The sequence below is a fragment of the Sinocyclocheilus rhinocerous genome, unplaced genomic scaffold (assembly GCF_001515625.1).
Source record: "Sinocyclocheilus rhinocerous isolate Xijiao unplaced genomic scaffold, SAMN03320098_v1.1 scaffold656, whole genome shotgun sequence".
Classification (NCBI taxonomy): Eukaryota; Metazoa; Chordata; class Actinopteri; order Cypriniformes; family Cyprinidae; genus Sinocyclocheilus; species Sinocyclocheilus rhinocerous.
The window spans coordinates 123,341-135,351 of NW_015648010.1; the positions used below are offsets into that span (position 1 = coordinate 123,341).

At 38.7% G+C, this 12,011-nt stretch overlaps 1 protein-coding gene across 1 annotated transcript in view; it reads right to left on the reverse strand.

Moving 5' to 3' along the window:
- Window positions 1–297: 297 nt before the first annotated feature.
- LOC107709557 (kin of IRRE-like protein 3) overlaps window positions 298–12,011 on the reverse strand; it is a 204,445-nt gene continuing 192,731 nt past the window's right edge. Inside the window, exons 12-18 of the mRNA XM_016514051.1 lie at window positions 11,726–11,809; window positions 9,436–9,543; window positions 8,263–8,286; window positions 8,094–8,177; window positions 6,517–6,626; window positions 5,784–5,870; window positions 298–1,224 (exon numbers count right to left, since the gene is read on the reverse strand). Of these exons, the coding sequence (XP_016369537.1) occupies window positions 751–1,224; window positions 5,784–5,870; window positions 6,517–6,626; window positions 8,094–8,177; window positions 8,263–8,286; window positions 9,436–9,543; window positions 11,726–11,809 (971 nt within the window). The 3' untranslated portion in view covers window positions 298–750. The remainder of the gene's footprint in view (window positions 1,225–5,783; window positions 5,871–6,516; window positions 6,627–8,093; window positions 8,178–8,262; window positions 8,287–9,435; window positions 9,544–11,725; window positions 11,810–12,011) is intronic.

Sequence of the window (12,011 nt, forward strand, 5' to 3'; positions counted from 1 at the left end):
AATCAACCCTTTTTGGAAATAAGATTATTTAAAAAAAGTGAAAAACCTCTTCTTATAACCACAAATGTCGACACACCTTAAATAGTCTGACTCAAGGCAAGCAGATTACATCATCCTCCTAGTTCCCTGTGCGAGTCCAATTATTATTTTTTTAAACCATGTTGTTAAAACACTGAAAATAAAGAATTTTCAGAAAGAAAGAACAACAAAGTACACAAATATATCTTATCTCGGCATGGTAAACCGACAGCTCAGAGCCACATCTCACATTTGTATGTCAGACAAACCTTTTACAGAGGTATGAAGTGTAGCCTTCATCAACTGTCTTCAAAGAGCTCATTTGAGCAATGTTGTTATGCTTTCTTCGAGGAGGTCATTCCGAGCCGTTTCAAAGTAACTACAACAAGGACACTAGTTCTGTTCAGAGGTTCTTTCTACGTTGGCAAGTAACATCACTGTGGCACACTGTTGTTTAGAGGAGGTTTTTGGCCCAGATATTTAGGGCATTCGGAAGGGCCAAGACAAGGTTCTGAAACCGGTAAGGCTTTTCAGAGCTTTAAATAAGATCTGGATAAATGAAGAAATCCACATATATCAAAGAAACGTTAAAAGCAAACGAAGTGGAGGATAAAATGAAACTGGCGTGCTAGATGTGCTTGAACTGGTTCCTGATTCTCATCTGGGGGGGATTCAATCCCCTGTGGCCAATCCCAGCGCTGGATTCCTCTGTCTTCTGTCCATCTCCTGCAGTCAGACGTGGGTCTGCATGCGTTTCTGCAGTGGCCGCGTGAGGTCTGAGTTCTGGGACGATGACTGAGAGTAATGGGACGAGGAAGAGGCTGAGGCAGAGGCCTTGCTGTCCTTGTCGAACTGCACGTAGCCGTCCTGCTTGCTGTAACTGCTGACGCTGCTGTCGCACTGTGTGTCCAGGAAAGAACTGGAATCGCTCAACGATCCTCGCTGGAATTCTCGCTCGCAAAGCTCGATGGAACTGCTGCCCATGCCCAGCACGAACCGCTGGCTGTAGTCGTACAGGCGGTTGGGTCCAGCACCCAAGGTAGAGTAGATGTTGGTGAAAGACATTCCAGTGGGAACTCGCTGCTTGCCGGTGGTGGCTGTGGCAGGGTCTCGGCGGAGCTCTGTGGTCTGGTTTCCGGCCAGCGTGGTTGGGGTGCCATGATGCTCCTTAAAGGTGTTCACGCTGTAGTATCCATTAGTGGGGTCCTTTGAGAAACAATGCGTTAACAAACAACGTCAATGTGCATAAAGAGTTCAACAACGTAACACAAATATCATGACACAAAAATGGTGGTAAAGGGCTTTCACATTGGCAGCGAAGCAATTGATACCAGGGGGCAGTTGCATAAACTTAGCATTCATGTTAAAACCGTGCCTTAAGGACTACACTAGTCAACATTTGAAGTGGATCATAACCTTTCATCAAAGTTTTCCTAAAACCAAAACAATACCCGTTCTTGTCTCAGGACAACTATGATGAACTTTTTTGATCCACTTCAAATGTTGACTACTTAACAGTTAAACAAAAGGTAATCAGTCTTACTTAATGTCAAGTTCTGTCATGAAACTCTAGATGGCGCAGGCTGGGGGGTCGTTAACACAAACTAATGATATTCACAGCGTTAAACTACTTGGCACAAGCTGATTGGTTCATGTTGCATACGTGGTCAATGAGTTTGCTGTTTTACATTTGTGACCCTGGAGCACAAAACCAGTCTTAAGTCACTGGGGTATATTTGTAGCAATAGCCAAAAATACATTGTATTGGTAAAAATTATAGATTTTTATTTTATGCCAAAAATCATTAGGATATTAAGTAAAGATCATGTTCCGTGAAGATATTTTGTAAACTTCGTTTCATTTGGATAACTTTAAAGGCGATTTTCTCAGTATTTAGATTTTTTTGCACCCTCAGATTCCAGATTTTCAAATAGTTGTTACTTGGCCAAATATTGTTCTATCCTAACAAACCATACATCAATGGAAAGTTTATTAATTCAGCTTTCAGATTATGTATAAATCTTAATTTTGAAAAATTTACAATTAAGACTGCTTTTGTGGTCCAGGGTCACATTTAAATGGTTGATTAGCATTCACTAGAGCTTTTCACGGCACACTTTCAGAGTTACTCTGAAACCCTTCACCTTCCCCAGCTCCACCTGTATAGATCTGCTGCAATTTATTATACATGCTATTTGTGCAACCAGCAGGGGCGTCGCTAGTGGGGGGAAAAGGGTGACAGAGTGCATACGGCCCAGAGGTCTGGGGGGCCCGTGATCGCCTACTGGCCATCGGGAGCACCGGGACATTCCATTCGAGTAGTGGGCTGATTGCTGAAACGATGGAGACCTCCCTGATATTAGGCGCTATTTTTAAATTACAGCGCATGCGAAACCGCAAAGCAGCGCTACCCAATGCATCCGCCAGCCGCGCGTCAAAGCAGAGCGGGATCAGTCTCCTGCACAGCGCTGACGAACGTGCGCCGCGCTTATGCCACCATTTATAAGAGATAAACAGCGCAAGGCGCTTGATCCATTCAGATGTGACACAGAATTGTTATACAGTCGGGTGATATGAGACCATTAAAGGTTCTGTAGTGATGCTGGCTGAAAACGGCCCTGGCAACCGGCCACCGAAGCAATTCATTTTAAAGAGCTGCCAATATCTGAACCATTGGCCATGAGCTCAACGTTAGGCAAATAAGCATCAAAGCAACGCAGCGTCTTCCAATTGGAGTACATGGATCTGCTGCCATGCAGTTGAATGGGAATGACTACTAGAAACCAAATGCACAACGAGTTGGTAACCTACAGCAGTTCAATCACTGTCAGTGTGAACTCCCCTTTAGCCTCTTATGATGCATTTTGAAGCTTTTAAACTCAAACACACAGCATCTGAAACTTTTGAAGACTTGGAAATGCAATCTCAATCGTACTTGTTTTGTTGTCAAACAATAGAAGTCTTAATACAATTACACTCTGCCCTACTTAGACAGGACTAGATGACCATGAGGAGGTTAGCTTAATTTGTATTTCAAAGACATATTTTGTGATTTTATGTAATTCTAATTGAATACTTCTGTGTTATTCACATGCAACTTTGGCTAAAACCATTTATTATTTTTTGACTATCTGGTGCCCTTTGAAAAATGTAAACCTGTATAGATAGCAATGTCTTTGATTGCAGTATTATTTTTTTATTTCTATTTTTATCTCCAAATGCTTTCTCATTTATTTTGACCTTTATCTAATACCATGAACTAAAGCTAGTGCATTGTAATCTATTTCTTTTTCTTTTGCTATCACTTCTGTTTTGAAGCATTAATAAATGCAAGAAACATGCAAACGCAAAACAGAGGTAAGAAAAGTAGTCAAAGACAATCTTTAGCAATAACCTCAAAATATCATTATAGGCTAATTAAGCAGAACCTTGATCCACAATCTGGTTGTTAGTCTGTACTTTTCAGCTTTAATTGGACTTCAGAATCAAGGCTTTTTAAATCCGTGACAGAAAGAAATAATCAAAGCGAAGGAACTCGATACCATGGCTGCTGTCGTTGTTGTGGTGCTATATCAGCACGGTTGCTAAGAAGCAAAACAGGCGGCACGATGTGGACGTGGATGCCATTTTGAGCGGGCGCGCAGGCCATATCCCGCTGGGGGAGAGACGATAATCACCGTTAGGTGACTTCTCTATGACAACGCGAGAAAGGCGTTGTCTGGCGCAGTTTTATCAGGCAACAGGGATTGTGTGCACTCCGTATCTGTACGGAGCCGTCCCTGTTCACACTGCTCATTTTACATACTCATCTACATGTAGGGAGGAAATCAGTCCCGCAGGGAGCAGGTAGAGCAGGCCGTGAAACAGACTTTAAGAACACACTGAGATAAATACAAACAAGAGAATAAAAGCTATGCTGCTTCTGCCAAGAACTGCAACTGCAACTGCTGTCTGCTTAACCATGGGATCATAGGTTAATCAGACTAGAATTACGATAGTTATTCTTTAAGCTCACTCTAAAATTAGCTAAATTAGTATCTGAACACTTAAAATACTCAATGATCAGTGCAAATGTGTAAAGGCTAATTATAATTGCTAATAAGGCTTTAATTCATTTTGTTAAAATAAAAAGGGCTTCGGCTAAACAAAAATGTAAATATCCATCTTCTAAGCAATTTCCTGCCATAAACTACAAACACTAATTACACAATCTTAACAGAGCATGTATTTGCTAATGCGTAAGTGCTGAAAATGAAAACAAATGCTTTTTCAATTTAAAAACCTTATTTTATTAAATTCCATGCCTAATGCATATGTACATTGCATGGACAAGCCAGTTAATTCCAATATATTTGGGCTGCCATAATCAATTAGGTATGTGTAATAGTGTTATTTTTAAAGCACTTAACACATTCCTTCAGTTTCACATTAAAACTGCTTCAGTTCGTGACATGTGATTTCTAAAGTGTTAGTGTCTCTGCAAAGGCAGCAGTTCACACACACACACACACACACACACACACGTCTGGTCAGCTATCCTTGTGGGGACTCTCCATAGGCATAATGGTTTTTCTACTGTACAGACCGTATATTCTATTGCCCTACACCAACCCTACCCCTACACACACACACACACACACACACACACACACACATCAGACCCATAACAGAGCTCTTGTTTGAGTAAATGACTGAGAAACACTTTCTTAATGGCTTTTTTTATTTATAAGTCAAGCCCGGATTGGGTGTTTAACAAAGGTAAAATATAATCAGTAAATGTGTCGAGAAATTGAATTATCAGCGCAGCTCAACGAGTATGAAATATTAATTATGAGAGAAGAATGCTATTTGCACATGAACAAGGAAATCATCTTATTTATTTGATCAATCTATTTATACACAAATTATTACTGTAGCTAAAAATAAAAGTTCAAAGAACTAGTGAACGATTCTTAAAATAACAATTTTTTTATTAGTGTGAAGAATGTTTTGAGAATCTGAAGAATCACTATTAAGAACTTTTTGTGTAACGAAAAGATTCCAATGGATGTTAAAGTGTTCATCCATACCTCATGATTTACTCACCCTCAAGCCATCCTAGGTTTATCTGACTTTCTTCTTTCAGACAACACAATACGAGTTATATTTAAAAAAATAAAATAAAAATGTCCTGGCACTTCCAAGTTTTATAATGGCAGTGAATGGGGGTTGAGATTTTGAAGTCAAATAAAGTGCATCCATCCATCATAAAAATTGCTCCACACACCTTCAGGGGGTTAATAAAGGCCTTCTGAAGCGAATTGATGTGTTTGTTTAGGAAAAAAAAACATCCATATTTAAAACTTACCTTACTAAAACTGTAATCTCTAGCTTCCGTTAACTGTTGTACACTGATTCACGAGAGAGTGGCGCTCCAGCGGATGACGTAGGCGTAGCTTAAGCTCTGGTGAGAATATGCTAGTCTCACAAGAACCAAGTTTTGTTTACAGACAAGGAAGAAGTCTCCTCTTGGCTTATATCGAAATCCTCTGACATTTCTTGCACTTACGCATTGGTCACTTCTCACCAGAGCTTACGCTACGCCTACGTCTTACGTCACCCGCTGGAACACCACTCTCTCATGAACACGCGTACAATAGTTAGTAGTTACAATAGTTAGATAGTTAAAATATACATTGAAGATGTTTTATATATAAGATGTTTTCATATATCAAACAACCTCTCTCTTTCTTATATCACTTCCTTCAAATCCCATAGAGACATACCTTGATGTGCTGATACTCCTTCTCCTCTTCCTGAAGTACCTCAAGTTGCTTCAGAACGGACTCCTGCTGAAACTCTCCCCGTTCGATCTGTGGCAAACAACAGATCCGTTCACACATTAGAATCTGGGTTACTCTCACTGTGCCAGTTTTGGTGCTCCGAAACGCTTAAAGATATTCCAGAAGGAAAGCTACTTCAACTGGGGCAATCTCCTGTGAATATTCTTCACATCATTAGCAAAGAATTTGCAATGCAACGGCATCTTCATGAGGTGTCCTCTCACTTTTTGTCTAAAGTCTTGTTATACATCTTGAGCCCAAACAGAACTCTGATTCTGGGCCCTGGAGGCTTGTGTGACAATGAGTGAAATTTCCAGAGATGGTGGCAGCATGTGTTTTGACAGAAGTTCACCGAGGGCTCCAGGAGAAAAGGACCACTTGATCACTGGCATCACCATGGTTACATCTATGCCCATGTCCTCCCAGGAAATACAGGCTGGGGGCTAAATATAGGCATGCAGGCCAGCAGGGTTATCACACTTATGCTGCATTATTCATGGGTTTGACGTTAGAAGTGGCGAGGGAGATAGGCGCTATTAGTGTTGGGGTGGGGATGATTAGCATTCATTAGCTACGGATGTGACAGGGACTAGCATAATGAGCTAGCTTGTTGATTTGGGGGTGCTGATGGCGAGTGGGATGTTTACTGTTTTCTTCCTTCAGAAACGTGACTCACCATGAGCTGTTTCATGGCGGAGTGATCCTCGTTTTCTCGGGCTGCGTTGTGATCTTTGTGTACGATTTCCACTCGAATGTCGTTCTTGGCTGATACCACGCCTTTGAGGTCTGAGTGGAAAGTGACAAGTGTTACTCCAGTATCATTAAATGTAATGTACTTGATGTGAAATATATATTAAAAAAAATGCTATTTACTCCATGCCACTTCACATTGCTTTAATCCATGAAAACGAATGCTGCCTTCAAGTCATGTCAAAATTAGCATATTTATGAGATCAGCACACATAAACGAGTCCCAGCTTTTCTGTCAGTAACAGTATATAATAATTCATACATTTCAAATTTTAAGAATTAACTTATAATATCCCTACTGCATTTTATAAGGCCTCTAAGATATCAACATGTTCAAAACTTAATTTACTAAATGCCTTTTGCCCTCTGATTGATCTTTTTGCTGTACAATTTTTACTGGTTTTTATAAAGTAAATATAAAAATAACTGTTACATTATTAGTAATATTTCAAGATGAACTGATGGACGGATGCACGTTAGGTTTACTTTATTATCCATGCATTTTTTTTTTTAGAAAAGTCATGCTAAAATGTAAAAATCAAATATTATCCATCACGTTTTTGAGGAATGTTAATTTGTTCATCTCATTTAAATATCATCTTACTAAGACGTTATCGGGAGACATAGAGTGACAATTGATATTTATATGTATTATATACAAGTAATCTGTTATACTGTTATAAAGATCTCATTAGTTTACATTAGAAGCTATCAGAATTTCATCTTACTTTTCATCTTACTTTCTGGCCATATACTGTAAATATCAGCATCTGCAGCAAAATGCATACTTTTAGACAGTTTGGGCTTTTGAATAAAATTGAGGTGTTTTTTTTTTCCTCTCAAATATGAGCTCCATACACACAGTATATCATAATTTATGAACCATATAAAAAATAAGAACCAAAAATAAATAAAAAATAGGTACATAAATAAACAAACAAATAAAATAAACAAATAAATAAAATGAATACAAACTTTTAAACACAAAGACACACGCACGCACGCATGCACACACACACACACACGCAACTTCAATAAAATATTATTATTATTTGACATGTCAGGCTTTACAGATGGCTTTAAAGATTTACAGAAGTATATGGTTTTATAGCAATATATTTTTTATATCAATGTTATTGTATTATCAAATAAATAAATAAATAAATAAATAAAGGTGGAGGGGGGGAAATGTGGTCACACATAAATATTAAAATAGCTAGCTTAAATATCACACACCTTGTACTTCAAAAATAGTTTCCTGAATTTAAATAGAGAGAAATATGAAATTGTCCATTTTATTGCAACTAAAATCATGTTCCATTATAATTACAACATCCACAACTTTGAATAGGAACTTCCCATGAGGACTTGAAGGCAGCATAACACCACAGAACTAAGATAAGAGGAACCCTAGAGGAACCACAGAGAATCACACAGCTCATGTTGACGCATTGAAGAACAATGTTTACAGATAATTGGTGACGGTCAGGTAACAGGTCTTACTTTCTGTCTTAATTTTGCTTGCAAGTTCTCTCTGCTGAGCACAGATGGAGGTGGGCAGTGTAGGCATAACCAGGTGAGCGTCTTCTGTGGCATACAACAACAACATGCTCAACCCAATGCCACCAACAATCGGAAACTGCAAGCTCATTGTTCACTGTCTGACGCTAACCTGTACATGGATGAGCTGTTTTCTCTTTTGATCATGACAGAGGATGGTCGCGGTAAAAGGAAAGCAAATAAGAAACACAGAGATAAGGGTAGGCGGCATGACAAACGCTTTAGTAGTAGCATTAGTAAAAATAAAATTCTTCTTTAAGCACACAAGTAAAAAAAAAAGAGTCAGAATTTTACTGCCACATTAAAAAAAATTGAGAATAAAAACAAAACAATTCATGGATGCATTGGTAATGTTTAAAGAATAAAGTCAAAATTATGAGAATAGTCACATACATTTTTTTTTTCTGTTATATTCATGCAATATTCTGCTTCTTAAGGTTTTTTTTTTTTTTTTTTGGGCACTAAATGCACTAAAAAGCAGCTGTAAAAAACAAAATATAAAATACATATAAAGTATAATTGAATAAGCTACGCTATTTTAAAATAGCCAATTCATGTAAATTTTCACACCTGTTCAGTTAATTAATTCAATTAATGCAACAAGTTGCAACATTTCTACTGTAGATCATTGTAAACAACAGTTAAATCTGACCAATTAGCTTAGGGTGTCCATACGCACGTGTCTAAACTGCCTAAAATGTCTGGGTTTTTGCTTCGTTTTCCCATTGACTTCCTCATACATTATATGTACTTGCGTATTTGCATTGTTTTGATTATTCTCTGTAGATCCCACCTTCTCACATGCCACGATTGGTCGATTATGTATACAATGCCTGCAAGCTATTGGTCAAGCAACTTTTCAGTCATTACCTTCAGCAAGTATGACAACAATATGAAAACAAAGCCAAAACCCAGACATTTTAGGCAATTTAGAAATGCCAGCCAGGACATGTCCAGGAAAAAGAGGATGTATGGTCATCCTAAATTCTCTAGAATTAGTATAAACACAGCGCGGCAAAGGAAAAGACATTGTCTACATTGGAAAACAGCTAGAGTTTTCTACTGTAGGATTTTCAGCAGCATTGCAGACAGATGATGCATTTCTGCTCTGAACCATCATGCCGCCCAACCCTACACAAACACTCAACGAAAAGGAAGATATAGAAATAAAGGCTCGGTTTCTGTGAAGTGACACCCTAACACCCTGCTCTTTGTCTGACTGAGGAGCACTTAGCGTTCTCTGGTGATGGACATGCAGGAACGCGATGGGCTGAGAGGTACATACTTCTCTGAGAGCGCGTACAGCAGAACGCGCCGATGGTTCCCATGAGGACGATGAAAGCAACGAAAGCGCCAACTGCCACGCCGATGATCACGGCAACAGGGAGGGAATCTGTTGGAAAACAAAACAGAGCCTTCTACAATAACACAGCATGGACAGGACGGGTAAATCCAGTAAATAAGCGCTCAAACACAGACCTGGACATATTTCCAGACTCGCACTTGTATGGAACAAATGGGAATGTCAAATGCCGTGTCAAGGAGACATTCACACCTTCAATGCGTCTATTCAAAATAACTTGCACAGGCAATTAACACCACCATCGCCTTCCAGCGAAAACTCCGATACCTTCACTTTAATCTGACAATTTGCAGCTATGCCAATTATCGCATACGTTTTAGCGCATGACACGCACATAACATGCCTTGCGTGTGCATGAACTGAACCCTGCATCGGATGTTATCGTGAGACTCTGATAGAACGTGGGTGTAATGTGGATTCCAACAATCCCAGGAGTGTTTTGAGAAGCTGTGGCTTTAGGTTAATTAGAGCCAACTCAACTGTTTTATTTGTGCTCTTGTTGGTATATTTAAACCGAAAGATGGAGGCCAGATTTTACGGCCAAATGATAATGAGAGACTGAGTCAGACAACAAGCTGTACCTACACGAAGTTAATTACTGGCTCCCAGTACAAACTAAGCATTACGACCTCTGCGTATTCACAGTTGATGCCTGTTTATTGTCTGAATTATTGTGTGCAGTTCTTATAAACCCAGAAATATATATTGTATATGTTTGTCACACAAAGACATTGTTTGGCTTTAGAAGTCTTCAGAAAAGTCTAGGGTAACCATATGTCCTTTTTTTTTTTTACCCCAACTGGGATTTCTAAATTGGCTAAAATGTCCAGGTTTTGGCTTAGTTTTATTATTGACGTGCTCTTTACAGTACTCATGCATTATATGTACAGTACTTGCGTATTTGTGTTGCTTTGACCATTCTCTGTAGATCCCACCTTTTTACATGCCACGATTGGTCGATTATGTACAAAGCTTGAATGCTATTGGTCAAACTACTTATCAGTCTTTTCCTTCGGCGAGACAATTTAGGAAAACAAAGCCAAAACTCTGATATTTTTGGATATTTAGAAACCAGCCAGGACATGTCAGGGGAAAAAGGGGTGTATAGTCACCCTAGAACAGTTATATATATTTTTTTATATTTATGCATTTGCATCTTTAAACTTGAACATTTTAGTCCCCATTCGTTGTAATTTCACGGAACAGAACGACCAGCACATCATGTAAAATTTCTAATCATTAGGGTTTGAAATTAGTACGAATTATGACTAAATGTTCGCTTTTGGGGAAACAGATCTATTAAAGAACCATTGAAGTCAGTCAAAACAGGACTCAAATGTATTGCATGTAAACAAATCCAAACTATGAAAGCACATGGGGAGATAGATTGCAAGAAATGCACAAGAGAGAAATGAATCACTGTAACAAGGCTGCAAATTAAATAGTGCTAAGTGTTGTTAATACATTTATATGATTTATTGAAGTTGCAGTTAAATGTGCAATTACTATTGATGTTGCTCTGAAATAATCATTTGGCTAGAGCTGAATGAAATTTGTAATCTAAAATTGGTATAAATACATAAAAAGACATTAATATGATTTGAATGTGACTTGCTAATCTTGTGTAAAGTGATTCATAATGTATAAAGTAATAAATGGAAAGTAATGAAGAAAATATTATTTGGTCCCCCTCAGATTCTGCTCTATTCCAGTGCTTTCAAAAACCATGGTTATGAAACACCACAGTGCTACTCTATCACAGGCATGTATTAAATAAAAGAAGATGCAGACTGATTCTTTCCAGTGAACCTGATGAATTACCGCACTGAGTGTTTCATTAGTGAATCAGACTGCTCTTAAGTCAACAACTCACTGATTCAATGATTCACTTAAAATCTGCCATGGCACATGGTGTGAAAATATACTAATGCAGAAGTTTATTACTGATTATTGTAAATGAAAGTCATATTTAGGTCATGACTGTCAGTTATTTCATTTGTGAATTAAATCTGGTATAAAAATATTAAAAGATGTTAATATGATTCAGATGCTACTTGCTAATTTGATAAATGGAAAGTAATGGAGAAAAAAAAAATATTCTAGTCTATTCCAGTGTTTTCAGAAACCATGGTTATAAAACACTGCACCACTACTCTACCACAGCCTTGTTTTAAAGAAAAGAAGGTGAAACCTGGCGAACCTTGGCTCCCACCTTGTTCCTTGAGGCGAATGATCTCTGTATCGGAGCCAAAGCTGTTCCAGGCGGTGCAGTTGTAGATGGTCTGGAAGTCGGCAGGCACGATGTTACTCATGGTGAGGGTGGACAGCACTCCGTCCTCTGTGCTTACTGTCTCCACCGTGTAGCGACCTGATGTCCCTGACTCCAGGACAGTCTCCTTCCAGGACCAGGCCTGATGAAGAACAAAAGAAACCACACTGAAAATACCAGCATGTGTTGTTTTGATGCTGGTCTGAAGCATCACTGCAAAAATTATATT